Consider the following 15,935-nt stretch of genomic DNA (forward strand, 5'->3'; position numbering starts at 1 on the left):
AGCGAAGTTTATAATCCGGGACATTTCTATGACAACTATGACAACAATCAATTATCATCAAACTGTGATTCATCCACGTTCAGTCATGTAAAAACCGGCGATGCTCGTCTGGTTTAACACTTAAACAGATTAAAAATTCCTTAAATAGGCAAATGTTAATGGATGGTTTGTTGGCCAGCGAAACAGTCTTAACAGATCTTTTTTACAGTATAATTGAAATTACTACGTTTTACTGTACTGTAATCTATACGTTTGAAAGCAAATTTTATATCATTTTAATATATTATTGTATCTGTTGCATAAACCCTATCATATATACTTATATATGTACCCTACATACATGTACATGTTTATAAAAAGGATAACACTAAGAAAAATGCAAAGTACTGTAATCATATATCCAGTACACTATTAATTAGTACAGTACAGTAAATGCTTGAAATCTCGATTTGTTTGTTAATTTACTTTTGTACGGCATTGGTACTTAGAATTGTTATAATCTGAAAGTAAAAAACAACAACAACAAACACGTATTTAAATTGTCAAAATTTATTAAGAAAATCTGAATAAAAAACATGGAATTTTTGTTAGTACATGTTTGCTATGCAATAGCGAAACCGTAAGGGGGGGGGGAGGCACTCGCCCCCGCCCCCTAAAAAAATCAATAAAAAAATCGCCCAAGCTAGTTTCTTTTTTATCGTACAATACCGGTAAAAAGGGTTATATATAGAAAAACGTTAAAAGGCGCGATTTTGGACTAGAAATTGTTTAAATTGTCTCGGGGTAGAACCCCCCCCCCCCATCCCACTGCAAACATTTTAAAGAATTTAAATTTCAGTTTTGTGGGAGGGGCGAATTTCAAATGGCTGGACACTTATTTTACGCCCCCTCTAGATAACCTCAAATCTGGAACCGTGCATTTATATGCATTTTCTCATGACAAATTATTTACTTCAATGTATTCAACCTTCATTGGTTCTGTATTATGTGACTTGTTGCAGTCATATTTGAAAATATGTTAATGTACTTTTTGGCAACGTGTCTAATAAAATTCTGTTATGTTTTGTTCTGGTAACGTTGAATTTTGATCGCGTTGAAAATCAAGCTTAATCCTTACACAACATATTATGTCATATTGTTTATTCGGCATTAAATGTAACAACATTCATGACCATATAACTTATATTAAACATAACACATGAACGTAAAGAGAAAAGTATATCAAACTTAATAAATCTTATGGTTCAACTTCATTGACTTTATTCATTGTAGGTGTTGGTTTAATGCTTATTTATAATTTATACCACGCAAACAGATTAGCTCCTCCAGTCTCCTCAGATGAAATTAACCAATACTGAAATCCACTCCAAATATCGTCGGTCGTTTTCCAAACAAGCGGATTTAAGAGGGGGGAGGGGCACCCGGCGTCATGCACGCCTTTAGGGCAATGCGTGCTTTAAAGGCATTCCAAGCTTAAGAGGGTCATGCTTGCCTAGAGCAGTCATGCCTGCTTTGGTGGGTCATGCATGCTTTGAAGGTCATACCTGCGTTGGAAGGTCATGCAAGCGTTGTTAATTAAAACGTGTCAAACCTGCTTTGAATGGCCATACCTGCTTTGGAGGGTCATGCTTGCGTTGGAGGGTCATGCCTGCTTTGGAGGGTAATGCTTGCGTTGGAGGGTCATGCCTGCTTTGGAGGGTCATGCTTGCTTTGGAGGGTCATACCTGCTTTGGAGGGTAATGCTTGCGTTGGAGGGTCATACCTGCTCTGGAGGGTCATGCTTGCTTTGGAGGGCCATACCTGCTTTGGATGCTAATGCTTGCGTTGGAGGGTCATGCCTGCTTTGGAGTGTCATACCTGTTTTGCAGGGTCATGCGTGCTTTAGAGGGTCATATGCGTGCTTCGGATGGCCAAGCGTGCTTTGGAGGGTCATGCGTGTTTTAAATGATCAAAACAAAATTTCTAGGGATCGCCCTCATTCATATTGCTACATGAACGTGTAAACGTTGCAATTGATTTTGATACTATTTGCAAAATATAACTTTAAACTTGCATTTGTATGTGTACTGATCGCATTTATTGGAAAGCATGTCAATCTAAACTTTTATTCATTGAACACATATTTTGATGACGAATACACAAAAATAGGCCACACGCAACCACTTTATTATAAGATGCAGAAAAGCGAAGGCAATTATATATCTACAATCGTAACATTTCGGCCATCACCGGCAAACTTCGGGAGAGGCCTCCTATAAAGATAAAGAAAATGTGAGGAGGCCGCCGCCGATTAAGCCGATTGTCATTTCGCTACGTAGACCCATTAAATATGGTAAACAATGCCCCCCCCCCCCCCACACACACACTTCAAACCATTTCACGGTTGAAAACACATACAGCACGTTTTCAATATGGGCGCCGCCATGACGGACTATTTTTAAAGGCCCGTTTTTTCCGACATCTGCTGGATAATGTCAGAGTTGTTCCGATTTGCACAGGCATTCAAGTAAATCATATTGCTTAAGAGCTTTAGCCACGCACCTATGGAGGCTTTTGAAATGTGTTCAGTATCTTTTTCTGAAGCCTCAATGGGAATGAATACGTAGACTTTAAAACTCAAGGATATCTTTTAAATAATCCAGCCATAACAGTCCATACTTAAAAACGCTAATTTCGGTCACAAGAATGCTTGGGACGGTCCGAATAAAAATGTGGTTAAAATAAACATAAGCTATTTTTATGATTTTATTAATATATTTACACATATACTTATAGCATACTTATCACAGTTCATATGAACGTCCATGTCTTTAATATAAGACATGAATGAGACAGTTGTAACGTCAAATTAAACTTATATATATATATATATATATATATATATATATATATATATATATATAAATAATTAAAAGTCTCCTCCTAGTCTACGGGATTATTTTCTTTACCCAATGCGATTTGGAAGACTCCAAAACGTAATCCCTTTCCGGGTTGTTAACGCTGTAGTCGGCGCTTTCTGCCTGGTCCGGTGGCGCCTAATTCCGATCCTGAACGGACCCCAACGCCAACCTGCCCCTAGGCCGTGCTTGGACCCTCTTCTGAAGGCGCCGCTGTCTGCTCTTTGACGGACTCCATAGGAGCGTCGTTGTCTATGCCGTGCGCGGATCCCTCTTCCGATGTCGCCTCAATTCGCTCTTGGACGGAAGCGAGAGCCGCCCTGTCCCCACGATCTTGCACGGATCCCTCTTCCGGTGCCAACACTGTTCGCTCTTGGATAGTCCCCAACGCCGTTCTGTCCTCCAATTGACGCTCCAGTCCGGTGACATGCGCAGTGAGAAGAGTATCACATGAGCGGATCGTGTCCAGTATGCTCGTGTCAGGTATGAATTCTAAAGTCCGTTCGCCTCCTTCATTTTCGTTTATCATCTAAAACGAAAACATAAACAGATATTGCAAAGACAGAGTCGAAATTACAATCAAATCAGGATGGATACAAAATGGAACCCGCCCTATTAATTTTGTCTTAAAAATGCATTTAAATTTGTATTACTGATACTTTCATTTTTTTCCATTTATATTCGTTATTCAAGAGTAATGTGGAAAATAAAATTATGCAACAATAAACAGCCCTAAGGAATAATACAAATTCTTTTAGCCACCTTTTCCGCTTGATCTATGGCTTCCTGAAGGGCGAGCTCCGTCTCCTCACACGGGTTCGCATCCCGCGCCCTCTCCAGGGCCTCAATTTTCTCAATCAGATCCTCAATGGTGAGGCCCTCCTGGGCTAGCTCGTTATCCATGTTCTCGTATGTCATTGTCAGGGCCTCCATAGTTCTCCGTTCCAGGTCGTCCATCATTCTCCCCAGTTGACGAGCGGTTTTGGCGATGGTCTGCCGGGCCTCTTGCTTTTGACGTTCGACGTTGTTCTAAAAATAATTCAAATATTAATCGTTTATCATGTGATCATCTGGCAATCAGTTAAGGACTTGGACCGTGTAACAAATAAATGACACTGACTATTGGAGCATCAATTTCGTGACAGAAAAGACAACGATCTGTAACTTTAAGTGACTCACTCGTGCTTTGGGACAAAAAATAGTTTTCCTGGTAATGCTATAAAAACACCTTTTTCATCATTATTTTACTCTATGATATCGAAGTTGCAGAAAAATACAGTTAAAGCATACAAGATAATTTTGGTTATAGTGGGGTTCAAACCCACGCCGGTAAAGTCAGGATTTATTAAAAAAAACAGCCGGCTGCGTGGGTCACCGGGACTTTAACAAAAGTGGTAGATATGTTGACCTGTTAAGGATACAATGATAACATCACGTGATAACGTCATTGAACCAACCAATCACGCAACACCACAGCCGTAATTAATTTTCAACCGCGTTATAAACGCTAATGAAAATCGTGGTCTTCAAAGACGATATTTGAGCAAATATCAACATTTGCTGAAGGGTTCCAGCTTTTGGCATTGATTGCTTTAGCACTCCTTATGATTTGCTACACTTGAATTCGCAATTAAATTTGCATTTAACAAACCATGAGCGAGTCACTTTAAAGCATGACTAATCGAACAGTTTAAAGAAGAGTTTATAGTACGATAACGTGCAAACAATATTTTTGATAAATTGCGCTGAGGTGTTATCGACGTTGATAGTCAGCTCTGTAATAATCCATAGCTTGAATCCGGTTAACTCGATACGACTATTCACCAGGGGTAAGTTTCACGTACACTCATAAGACGAGGAAATAATTTCCTGCCTTAAATCCTACAATTTGATTAACAAGGATGATGATGATGATGATGATGGTGGTGGTGGTGGCGGCGACGACGACGACGATGATGATGACGATGATGATGATTATGATGGGTTATGGGTTGCCTGAAGCCCGTGACAAGTACATACTGTTTCGGACAAGTCAAAATTTACTAGTGGTTGCCCGAACGGGCAAGTTAATTTTCCGGAATTTAAATCCCTCAGCTTTTTGTAATTTCTTCAGCAACAATTCACAAATCTCAACCTGCGTTGTTTCTATGCTGAGTTTAACTTGCAGTGGCGTAGCTACATATCGGCCTTGTAGGCCTGGGCCTACAACTTTTATGAAAAATGACAAAATTTAAATAACCTTGCAAATTTGGTGTAGAGTATATTACTTGGTTTTATTGTAACCATTGCAAGTATAATTGAGTGTGTGCAATGAGCATATAAAATCCCAAAACTCACACAGAGTCATTGGACTTTCAAGTTTTTTAAGCCCTAGCTACGCATAACTTATCTAACCTTAACTTCCATTCGCCTGGTCATTTCTGCCTGGAGTTCGTCAACAGTGCTGGCAAGTTTGGCTTCCATCTCTTTGAGGTGAGTTCCGCTCTTGAAATTAATCGCCTTCATGTGATGGGTGATATAACGCAATTGACAGCCACTGAAAGGGGAAAAGATGGAAAGCTTTGTTAATTGAGGTATCCTTCATGTACAAATAACGTGAATTAAGAATTCTTGTGAATCACAATTATTTATTGTATCATTTCAAAGCGTTTGATATATACTGTAGAGAAAAATGTCAACATTATACCAATTATGATAAACAATTTTTAATTTGGCCTTGAAAAAATGCAAAATTGGCCATTCCACATCCGATTTCAGTTGATTTTTTACATAATCACAATTGACACGATAAAACGACAAGCTTATTAATGCATAGGATACCTTACAACTTGAACCTCTTCTTGTTTGGAATATAAAGTTTATATTCCAAACAAGAAGAGAGGTTCAAGTTGTAAGTAAATCAATGGAATTGCTGCCATGTACATCAGTTTGTACATGGCAGCAATTCCATTGATTTACTCTTTAAGCCTACTGTCTGTATGCATGATCACAGTGGCTTGATGACAACGGCTCATTAAAGTCACAATAAATAATTTCAACTAGCCAAAATTATATTTTATACATACTTGAACATGTATATCATCAATATAATACATTACCATAAACATAAAATGAGATTTGACAAAATTCAAGAATACTCTATACTGTAATTTTCATATTACAGTATAGGGTATTTATGAATTTTGTCAAATCTCATTTTTTATTTTTATTGATGATATACAAAAAAGTCATGTTCAAGTATGTATAAAATATAATTTTGGCTAGTTGGAATTATTTATTGTGACTTTAATGAGCCTTTGTCATCAAGCCACTGTGTGCATGATAACGCAACTTACACCAAGCTATAAATATCGTACTTGTAAAAATCTAATAAATATATTAAATATACATTTACATTGTGAAAACATAGTTATAAATACACGCACGAACCTGTGGTGTATCTGCATACATAGGTTACAGCCCACTTGATTATGCGGGCTAACACACACCATATCTACAACGAGACCAGGATGTTCATCACAGGCGACATCCTCTGACTTATCTTGCGACTCATTTATAAGGAAATCTTTTCTGGAAACCATAAAATGTTCATCCGACGTATCAACATGTTCTCTGTTAGAACAAGTTTCGCAAACGTATTTATTACACTCGACGCAGTAAACACTTGCGTTTGTCTCCCTTCCTTTAGTGTCACATGATATACAAATAACCTTCAAATTTAAGTCAGTACTTTCCTCTACTAATTTGGTATGTGTTTGTCCACATGCCATATTGAAATGTTTTCCACTTAATAATAACGTAACTTATGAAAACAAAGCCAGTAAACGTTAAAACATTAATCCTCGAGCCACTATTCTTTTATGTTTAATCAATATCATTGAACTTTAAACTTCCGCATGTACGAAAATAGAATGTAATATTATCTGTCTGAAAAGCTTGTCTCCCTTTATCTTAACAAAAACTTGGAAATCCCCACCGAAACCCATGTAATCAAAGACGGAATTATTCGGCAGAATTTGATATTAATTTCAAGAAAAGCATTGAAGGTATGCATGATTACTCATATATAGTTGATTGCATTTGTTTATATTTTAAATGAATTTCACCAAATTAAATCAGCAGATTTGTGTAACATGACTCTAGGACGGTTGTTTCAATGCGAGTCCACCTCAATGAGTGTTATGACTAGTTTATGACCGTATTCAGGGTGAGGGAGCAAGAATTGTGATGTCAACACAAATGTGTACGACCACGGCGATCTTGACACAACAAAAGTTATGTTTGTGTATATTTTTTTACTAAATCCAATCAAATTAAAACAATACCTAGCCCATGGTACGCCACATGATTTCCGCTTTCATGTGGTAAACTGTCTGTTATTCTTGATTTTGTAGTATTTAAGAACATTCAAAAACAAACTTGGAATCGGCGATGCAGACGACCACACATTTTGTTTACTAGTATCTTGCAAAACTCAATGATAAATCGGCTAGTTTCAACTGTTTTTTTTACAAAAAGATGTACTGTATAAACAGTAAATATATACCATTTACAATACATTTTCAAGGCGTAATGATGCTTTTGAAAGAAATCGTACAATATTAAATTATGCGAACGACCACACTCGAGCATTTTAGGCGAACGACCACACTTTTTATCTAATTTTGATAAAAGTGCGAATAATGCTTCAAATACTTTATTTGTTAATATGTATGGTATATCTTTTAGATGGAGAATCGACAACCTCAGGTCTGCAGATATTGTGGCAAGGTCCTTTCGAACATTTCAACACTGCGGCAGCACGAAACAACATATATATTATTAGAAAACTTATTGTATTTTCTAACAATATTTTGTTTTAGAAAAGTAATCGCCGTATGTACATAACCAGGAAGGCCTTTTCACAACTGGTTTAGTAAATTCTTGCTTTTGTTTGAGGCGATGTGATTTTAGCTCGACTATTCAGAGACTAACGAGAGCTATCCTACTCAACCTAGCGTCAAACCTTGCTTAAGGTTTTGTATGTAATAGCACCTTTAAGTCATTATCTCAGTAAACACATATATTGCATTGAAACTTTAGACAGGCGTTTCCAACTATCGAACAGACTTAAGTAATCAAGTAAGATAGCTACATTTTGCATAAAATGTAAATTATGGTCCTTTATTTTTCGAATAAAAGTTTCTGGTTAAGGTTTTTAATATATACCAAAACTTTGCAATCTAAACTTAAAAGCGACGGTACAGTTGAGCGCGCTGTCTCTGTGACAGCTCTTATTATAAAAGATCATTATATTGTGATTTATTTATTTTTGTGATTTTTTTTCATAACTTTATTAGTAAATCCTTGTATTAATTTGAGTCGATAGGTTTGCATAAACGATTATTGTAGGTGATTCATTTCACTTTTTGTGATTTGCTCTGTGATTACATGTGTATGTTTTGTTTGTAAACAGCCTGATCAGTATACCATGCTATATCAATCTTATAAATGCGATTGTTTACAAACAAATGCGGGCATTTTTTATTTCATATTGATGTGATTTTGTTCTGTGTTTACTGTGATTCGTTTGTATTTTTAAAATAAAGACAATAAACGTTATCAAATATCAGTTTTATTTGATTAATCTTCATAATAATAATAAGACTGAGTATTGCCATATAAGTGACGTATCAATAAAGAATAACGGCACAACACATATTTAATCAGAAACAACTTTGTAGTTACCCAGTAGTATTAGAAGTTCCATATGATCATATAGATAGTCAAAATTGGATGTTTAGGAGTCCCATTTAGGATGTAACTAACGTTTTTCTCCTCGCCTTTTCCCTTCTGACACCCAGCGCCCCTTTATGTAATGTAATGAATTTCGATCCAAACATACTGTACCACTCTTCTTCCTTTTCGTCGAACGTATATCGAACATACGGTCCCTGAAATTGTGTGGATGAGATAAATGAAATGTATGTTTTCTTCATCTTATAATACAAAAATTGGTGTTTTAACAAGTTGAACGATTGACCTACTAAGAGATATAGGTGTCATGGGATTTGGGTGGGTTTTAGCCCTATCAAATGTACGTTAGATCTTGGCATCTCTAGTACTTCTTTTTATTTTAGATATACATCCTAAAGTGACTTCTATCAGAATCTTACTTGACAATAGTCTCCTTTACAATGGTCGAATGCAATCTCGGTCACATTCTGGTGTTGTTGACATGTCGGATTTGTCGAGAAGATTATACACGTGTGTGCGTCCTGTGCGAATACAACAGTCCTGCGAATAGAAAAAAACATTGACATCACGGAGGCTTTATTTGCACCCCCTTCAAATCTGATGTAAAAAGTGTGGTCGTTCGCCTAAAATTCTCGAGTGTGGTCGTTCGCATAATTTGTTATTTAATATTGCCTTCAAAATCATCAATACCCCTTGTAAAGGTATTCTAAATGGTATATATTTGCTTTAATAAGTGTTTATCGTAAAGAACTAGGTGAAACTAGCCGTTTTATAATTGTGTTTGCAAGATATACAAAATGTGTGGTCGTCCGCATCTTCGATTTGAAATTTGTTATTGAATGTTCTCAAAACCTACGACACCAAGAATATCAGACAGTATACCACATGAAATCGGAAACTATGTAGCGTACCATGGGCTAGGTCTTGCTTTAATTCGATTCAAGATAATTAGAACATCAAAAACATACGTTTTGTTGTTCTAATTTCGCCGTGGTCGTCCGCATTTGTGGTCACGTGATTGTTTTTGCTCCCTCACAGTGATTAAAGCCAAAATTTGTTATTATGATGCTGTACATGATATATAATGTTGTTGGAAGTGTGTTGACATTAACGCGGAATCACAAAATTGTTCATATTAGACAATACCTGAGTGAACAAAGAGTACCGAAAGGCCACGGGTTAACATACATATCGATCGCCTACATGTATATACAACAGTTAATATGAATGATAAACAATGGTCCCACATCCACAACCATATCATACGTCATAAGCGGAGAGATCACGTCGCGCTAGACTGAGCTTGAAAATTGACTTCGTACCCGATTGCATCATTTATATAGAATAAGAAGGGGTCAATGGGTGCGTTGAGTCCTGGATAGGACTTCTTATTAAATGAATATTTTATTGAAATTGTTGATATTATATCTTCGCATATTTGTGACTTGTTTAAAAATATATTAGATTCGGGGGTTTTCCCCAGAGCAATGGACCCAAGGTATTAGTGTCCCCCTCAAAACAAAGGTTTTGAATCTGATGTTAATAACTATAGGGAAATAACATTTGTTTGTTGTCTATTAAAGTATTTATCTCTATTTTAAATAAGCGTATAGATAAATTATGTGACGAAAATTATGTAATTCGGATGCTCAATTCGGATTTCGTAAAGGGCGGTCTATAACTTTTGTAAGCTGTACTTACAAAATGACATTCATTCTGGTCCGCACTTAAATGATGGTATTTTAATATTGTCATTATTTCTTGATGACATGGTCATGGCAGGCAAATCTCCTGAAGAAATAATTGATCACACAATTTCGGCTTGTGTTTGTCCGCGGGCCATTATGAATGACAGTCAAATATGAACCCAATAATGCCACTTGTAATAAAAAGCAACCCGGCATACGTTAAACATAAAGCCCCGAGTCACTAATAAAAAGTCTATTCATTTAAGTTTATTCAAATCTAAACGTCCGCATGAACGAGTATAATAAAATATGATAAAGCATTCGGAACTCCTCGGCCATTTTATCGAAAACAACCTCGGATGTATTTGGACGGTTTACATACTCAAAAAGTGGTACGTTTAAGTCCGCTGCAAATAGATCGCGTAGTAATCTGAATTAGTTGTTAAACTTTATGACTTAACTCTTGGGAATCTTAATCATGTTTGCAATTATACACTTCACTGGCAATCAATTTAAACTGAGAGCAATGAATACAACTTTGTTTTTGAAAATAATGGCCGAGGAGCTCCGAATGATGATAAAGCTGACAAACTTGTCTCCCTTTATCTTAAACAGAAAGTAAGTAATCTTGGAAATCCCCACAAAAATCCCCATAAAATTCATTTAATTTTGAACTTAATTTATAAAAAACCTATTAAAGGTGTGTAAGGCTACTCATAATCAGTTATTGTTGATGGCATTTGTTTATATCTTTTAATGAATAAGTAATGCATTTACAAAACTAAAACCAGTGAATTATAATTGTGTCCTGGGTAACGTTACCTCAGACAAGTTGTTTATGTACAGGTATGCTCTTAACTGTTATTTTTATTGTTTAAGTTGTGTCACAATGTGTGGATATCTTCTGAATATCCTACTTGAACCTAATGTGTAATCTTGATAGAAAAGAAATTTCTCAATGTTGTAGGGTAGTTCAAATCTGCCTTTTCAATTAATACCAATACCAAGAAACATATGTATACACATATAATGTGAACCCTCGATATTGGGGATTTAGTAAAGTCTTGAGATGGTAGACTTGCATCTACCTAGTGACGTACGTGTGCAATGAAGTCGAGAACAATAATATAACTTTCTATGACCTTTGCAGTCAATCTTGTTTCCTTGCTTCCAATCGAATGTATGAAAAGTGATTTTCTTATAATCACTTCAAATACGAATTTCCTGTTCTTAGCATCTGAAAAATAAATCTACGTAACTATAATTTTTGTTCTAAACAGTTGATGTCATCATGAAGCCAACCACCGCCGCACTCGTCGTATTAGGTTCTTTTGCGATAGTGGGAGTTGTATCAGGAATGGTATTATATTCAAGAAATATACTGCATACAGGGAGTAGCGATTCCACAGATGGCCATCACAACACAGCGCAAAATAGACCAGGTAAATCAACACGAAGTCAAACACGACAAGGCTCCGAAAACATGATTGCCCACTGGCAGTTAAATTGTTTTACATTCACAGCAGATGTTATTGGACAAGGGGAAGAATGAAACGTTTACAGGGTTACGTTTGGTGAAGCTGCCGATGCAGCAGTAAAAGAATACAGGACTATCGACAAGTCGACAAAGATGCGCCTAAAAGACGAGCTGTGAAAGCGAATGAAAAACTCCTTAATTTTACATGTCCAAATATTGTGCGATATTACACCGTTGATAAAAACAAATTTGCATTTTACCTTTGCATGGAGTTATGTGAATGCGACCTTGCAGGACGGATTTAGACAAATGCTCAACGGATTGAAATGTCTGCATGATAATAATTTTCTGCATCGAGATCTTAAACCAAGCAATGTTCTTGTAAAGAGAGAACACACAAGTATTTTGTTTAAATTGTCTGATTTTTCTCTCGCCAAAGAAACAGATACATCAAATAGCGCCATATCTTGACATTATGTTGGAACAGAAGGTTGGATGCCACCTGAAATGCACCAAGGAGTAGAAGCCAACACACCAAATATGATAGTGAAGTCATCTGCAGATATAGTTGCATGTGGACTGCTCGGGTACTATGTAGTTTCAGGCGGCAACAAGTGTTACAATTCTCAGCAAGATATAAATCATGACATTGCAGATTATAGCCATTTAGTTGACCCTACAGCTGAGGATCTTGTACGAGCGATGACATGCCGCGACGGAAGGGAACGTCCAGACGCGAAGATGTGTTTGAAACATCCGTTTCATTGGGATTCCTGTAAAACTCTGGGATATTTCAAGGTGGTTAGTGATACAATGATAGGTGAACAGAGGCAAAGAATGACAAACATGTCTAATGCGTTAGATCAACATTTTAATCAGGTGTTTCAGCAGGATTGGGAAACCATCCTTTCATCACAGGTTAAAACTGAACTATTCTTGGCTCCTAGAACGAGAAATAGACCGATGTACAACAAGTATAAGGTCAGCAGCTTGATTCGAGCAGTACGAAACACGAAGGACCACTTTCACGAGATGAGTCATTTGCACCAAGAAATAGGCAACAATGAAACAGAACTGCTTGCATATTGGACAGGACTATTCCCACAACTGCTTATTCACACATATACAGCACTGAAACCCATGGCACACTCGTATGGTGATCTTCAAATGTATTACTGAGGCAATTGTTTTTCTTGTTTCAATGATTTTCCTTGACTAACGTTTGTAAAGAGGGAAAAGTGAAAACTTAAATACGTATGAGCATTAAACTATATTAAAACCTTTAAAGCTGCACTCTCACAGATATCGCATTTTTACATTTTTTTGTTTTGGAAAGAGCAAATTTTGCGTAAATATCAGCAAACCAATGATAAAAGTTTGCTGACAAAAATCAGATCGCAGAATTTTATATTTCTGTTCGAAAACTAATGATTATGGCTTAAACCTTACTTACGGTTTTAGAAAAATGCATAAAACATCATTTTTTGAACTTAAATATAAAAATATGTGATCTTATACTGGGCATTATATAACTGGTGTTTATGAATTTTCGCAAAAATTGGCTCGTTCTAAGGCAAAAATATAAAATGTTGTCAAAACATTCAATATGTGCTAGTGCAGCTTTAATGGTTAAGTGCTTATATAGAGAAAATGAGTACGTAATATTAAAGAAAAACGTACCTGAATTTTTGAGTGATTTTTTAAATTATCTTTTTTAGACAACAATAATAGCAAACGCATTTTATCTCTGATAATATTTTGCCGTTCACTCGTTGATAAAATGACCCCCATTATTTTACGAACATTGATTTAATAGCCCCATCATTCTACGCTCGTTGATGAGATGGCCCCATTATTCTACATTCGTTTATAAAATGAAATGGCTCCCATTATTCTACGTTCCTTGATAAAATGGCCACATTATCTTACGCTCCTTGATAAAATGGCCCTAATTATTCTACGCTTGTTGATAAACTGCAGGACAAGTCAAGTCAAACACCGTTTATTCACTAATACCATAAACATGGCAAATAAGGTCATGTACAAAGCATATATACATGGCGGCAGATACCAAGTTAAAATCAAACTACAATTCATATGATACCCAATACGCGAATCGGAGAGTCATTTACATGAAATTAGAAAACATGATTGACATATGACAATGGATAAGGTTATATCAATAGCCTAAGTATTCACTTTCAATCACTTAAACATAAGGAAGAGCCTATCATAGTTGTGTGGCCAATTTGAACATTTTGAAAAATGATGTATTTAATCAAATTTGGCAATAGAAATACTGTAAATCATTTGCTAAGCTTTTTGTTTACAGGTTATTAGAACAATTATTTTCAAAAAAAAAGGCCTATAGAGCAAGGTTGTTTTTTGTTTTTTTTAATTATTTCAGATATGAAACAGTACTGAAATAAACAGAATAAACACTTCTGTATACTACTTACATTTTTCAACGTTCGTTGAAAAGATGGCCCAAATTATATTTACGCTCGTTGATGAAATGGCCACAATTATCCATTATTTTTACGCTTGTTGATGAAATGGCCCCAACTATCCATTATTCTACGCTCGTTGATAAAATGGCCCCAATTATCCATTATTTTACGCTCGTTGATAGAATGGCCCCAATTATCCATTATTCTACGCTCGTTGATGAAATGGCCCCAATTATCCATTATTCTACGCTCATTGATGAAATGGCCCCAATTATCCATTATTCTACGCTCGTTGATGAAATGGCCCCAATTATCCATTATTTTACGCTCGTTGATAAAATGGCCCCAATTATCCATTATTTTACGCTCGTTGATGAAATGGCCCCAATTATCCATTATTCTACGCTCATTGATGAAATGGCCCCAATTATCCATTATTCTACGCTCGTTGATGAAATGGCCACAATTATCGATAAGTGTACGCTCGTTGGTGAAATGGCCACAATTATCCATTATTTTACGCTCGTTGATGAAATGGCCACAATTATCCATTATTCTACGCTCATTGATGAAATGGCCCCAATTATCCATTATTCTACGCTCGTTGATGAAATGGTCACAATTATCGATAAGTGTACGCTCGTTGGTGAAATGGCCACAATTATCCATTATTCTACGCTCGTTGATGAAATGGCCCCAATTATCAATTTTTCTACGCTCGTTGATGAAATGGCAGCAATTATCCATTATTCTACGCTCGTTGGCTCGTTGATAAAATGGCCCCAATTATCCATTATTCTACTCTGGTTGATAAAAAGGTCCCTTAATTCTTTAGTATATAATAGTACTTGTTTTTGGATATATTTACATTTTGTTTGTATTTTATGTACTATACTTTGACATTCATGTATCTTGTATGAGTGTGTTAAATACATTCATTTGTTTAAACTAAGTACACTATGCTTTAATCAAAATGGAGTTCCTGCGCTAGTAATTAATTGCATTAATCATAGTAATATTAATTGTATTATATAATTGTAAACATAAATATGTGTATTAGGATGTTCCAATGCGGTTATCCCTTCTTTATTGACAACGCTGTACCGCATGTGGTCTATGAGTGGTGTTTGTACGTGCGTATGTTTATACGTTTGTGTCTCAAATTCAGTGTAGTTTGGGCCTTTGACGTGGGCCTCTATACATGTTTTATATTTGAAAGTTTGGCAACAGGGATTTTTCTGTAGTTGTCTGTCTGTTACTCTATGTGTATTTTTTGTCTAATGAATTTTCCAATGTACATTATGTTTTAGTTATAGTTCATATGTTACAATTTTAACGAATGTATTCCAAGGAAGCATCTTCGATCGTAGAAATAAGTTATTTTGTTTGTAATATTACTACATGTACTATCGAACTTAATGTAATCGATGGCACTCAGGCAAGTTGATTATTAATTAAGTATGACGTCACAGTTTAATATACAATATGTATTAAAGCTGCACTCTTACAGATTGAAAGTTTTGAAAACTTTTTTTATTTTTTGTCATGGAACGAGCAAATTTTTGCGAAAATGCATGGGAACCAGTTATATAAGACTGCCGACAAAAAATTAGATTGCAGGTTTTTATATTTGAGATAAAACAATTGATGTTTTATGCATTTTTCTTAAACCGTTAGTAACGGTTTA

The 15,935-nt window shown here is 35.9% G+C and overlaps 1 protein-coding gene and 1 long non-coding RNA gene across 2 annotated transcripts; one reads left to right on the forward strand and one right to left on the reverse strand.

The window, feature by feature from the left end:
• Positions 1–2,899: 2,899 nt before the first annotated feature.
• On the reverse strand, positions 2,900–6,699 carry LOC128234182 (protein wech-like). Its single transcript, XM_052948244.1, has 4 exons — positions 6,327–6,699; positions 5,292–5,433; positions 3,660–3,926; positions 2,900–3,426 (listed from the first exon to the last, which is right to left on the reverse strand). The coding sequence occupies exons 1-4, from the start codon at positions 6,665–6,667 to the stop codon at positions 3,076–3,078; spliced, it is 1,101 nt and encodes a 366-aa protein (XP_052804204.1). The 5' UTR covers positions 6,668–6,699; the 3' UTR covers positions 2,900–3,075.
• Positions 6,700–10,988: 4,289 nt separating this feature from the next.
• On the forward strand, positions 10,989–15,011 carry LOC128234189 (uncharacterized). Its single transcript, XR_008260899.1, has 2 exons — positions 10,989–11,167; positions 11,602–15,011. It is a non-coding gene; the product is annotated as an uncharacterized LOC128234189 (long non-coding RNA).
• The last annotated feature ends 924 nt before the right edge of the window (positions 15,012–15,935 follow it).

This window comes from Mya arenaria, chromosome 1, assembly GCF_026914265.1.
Source record: "Mya arenaria isolate MELC-2E11 chromosome 1, ASM2691426v1".
Lineage (NCBI taxonomy): Eukaryota > Metazoa > Mollusca > Bivalvia > Myida > Myidae > Mya > Mya arenaria.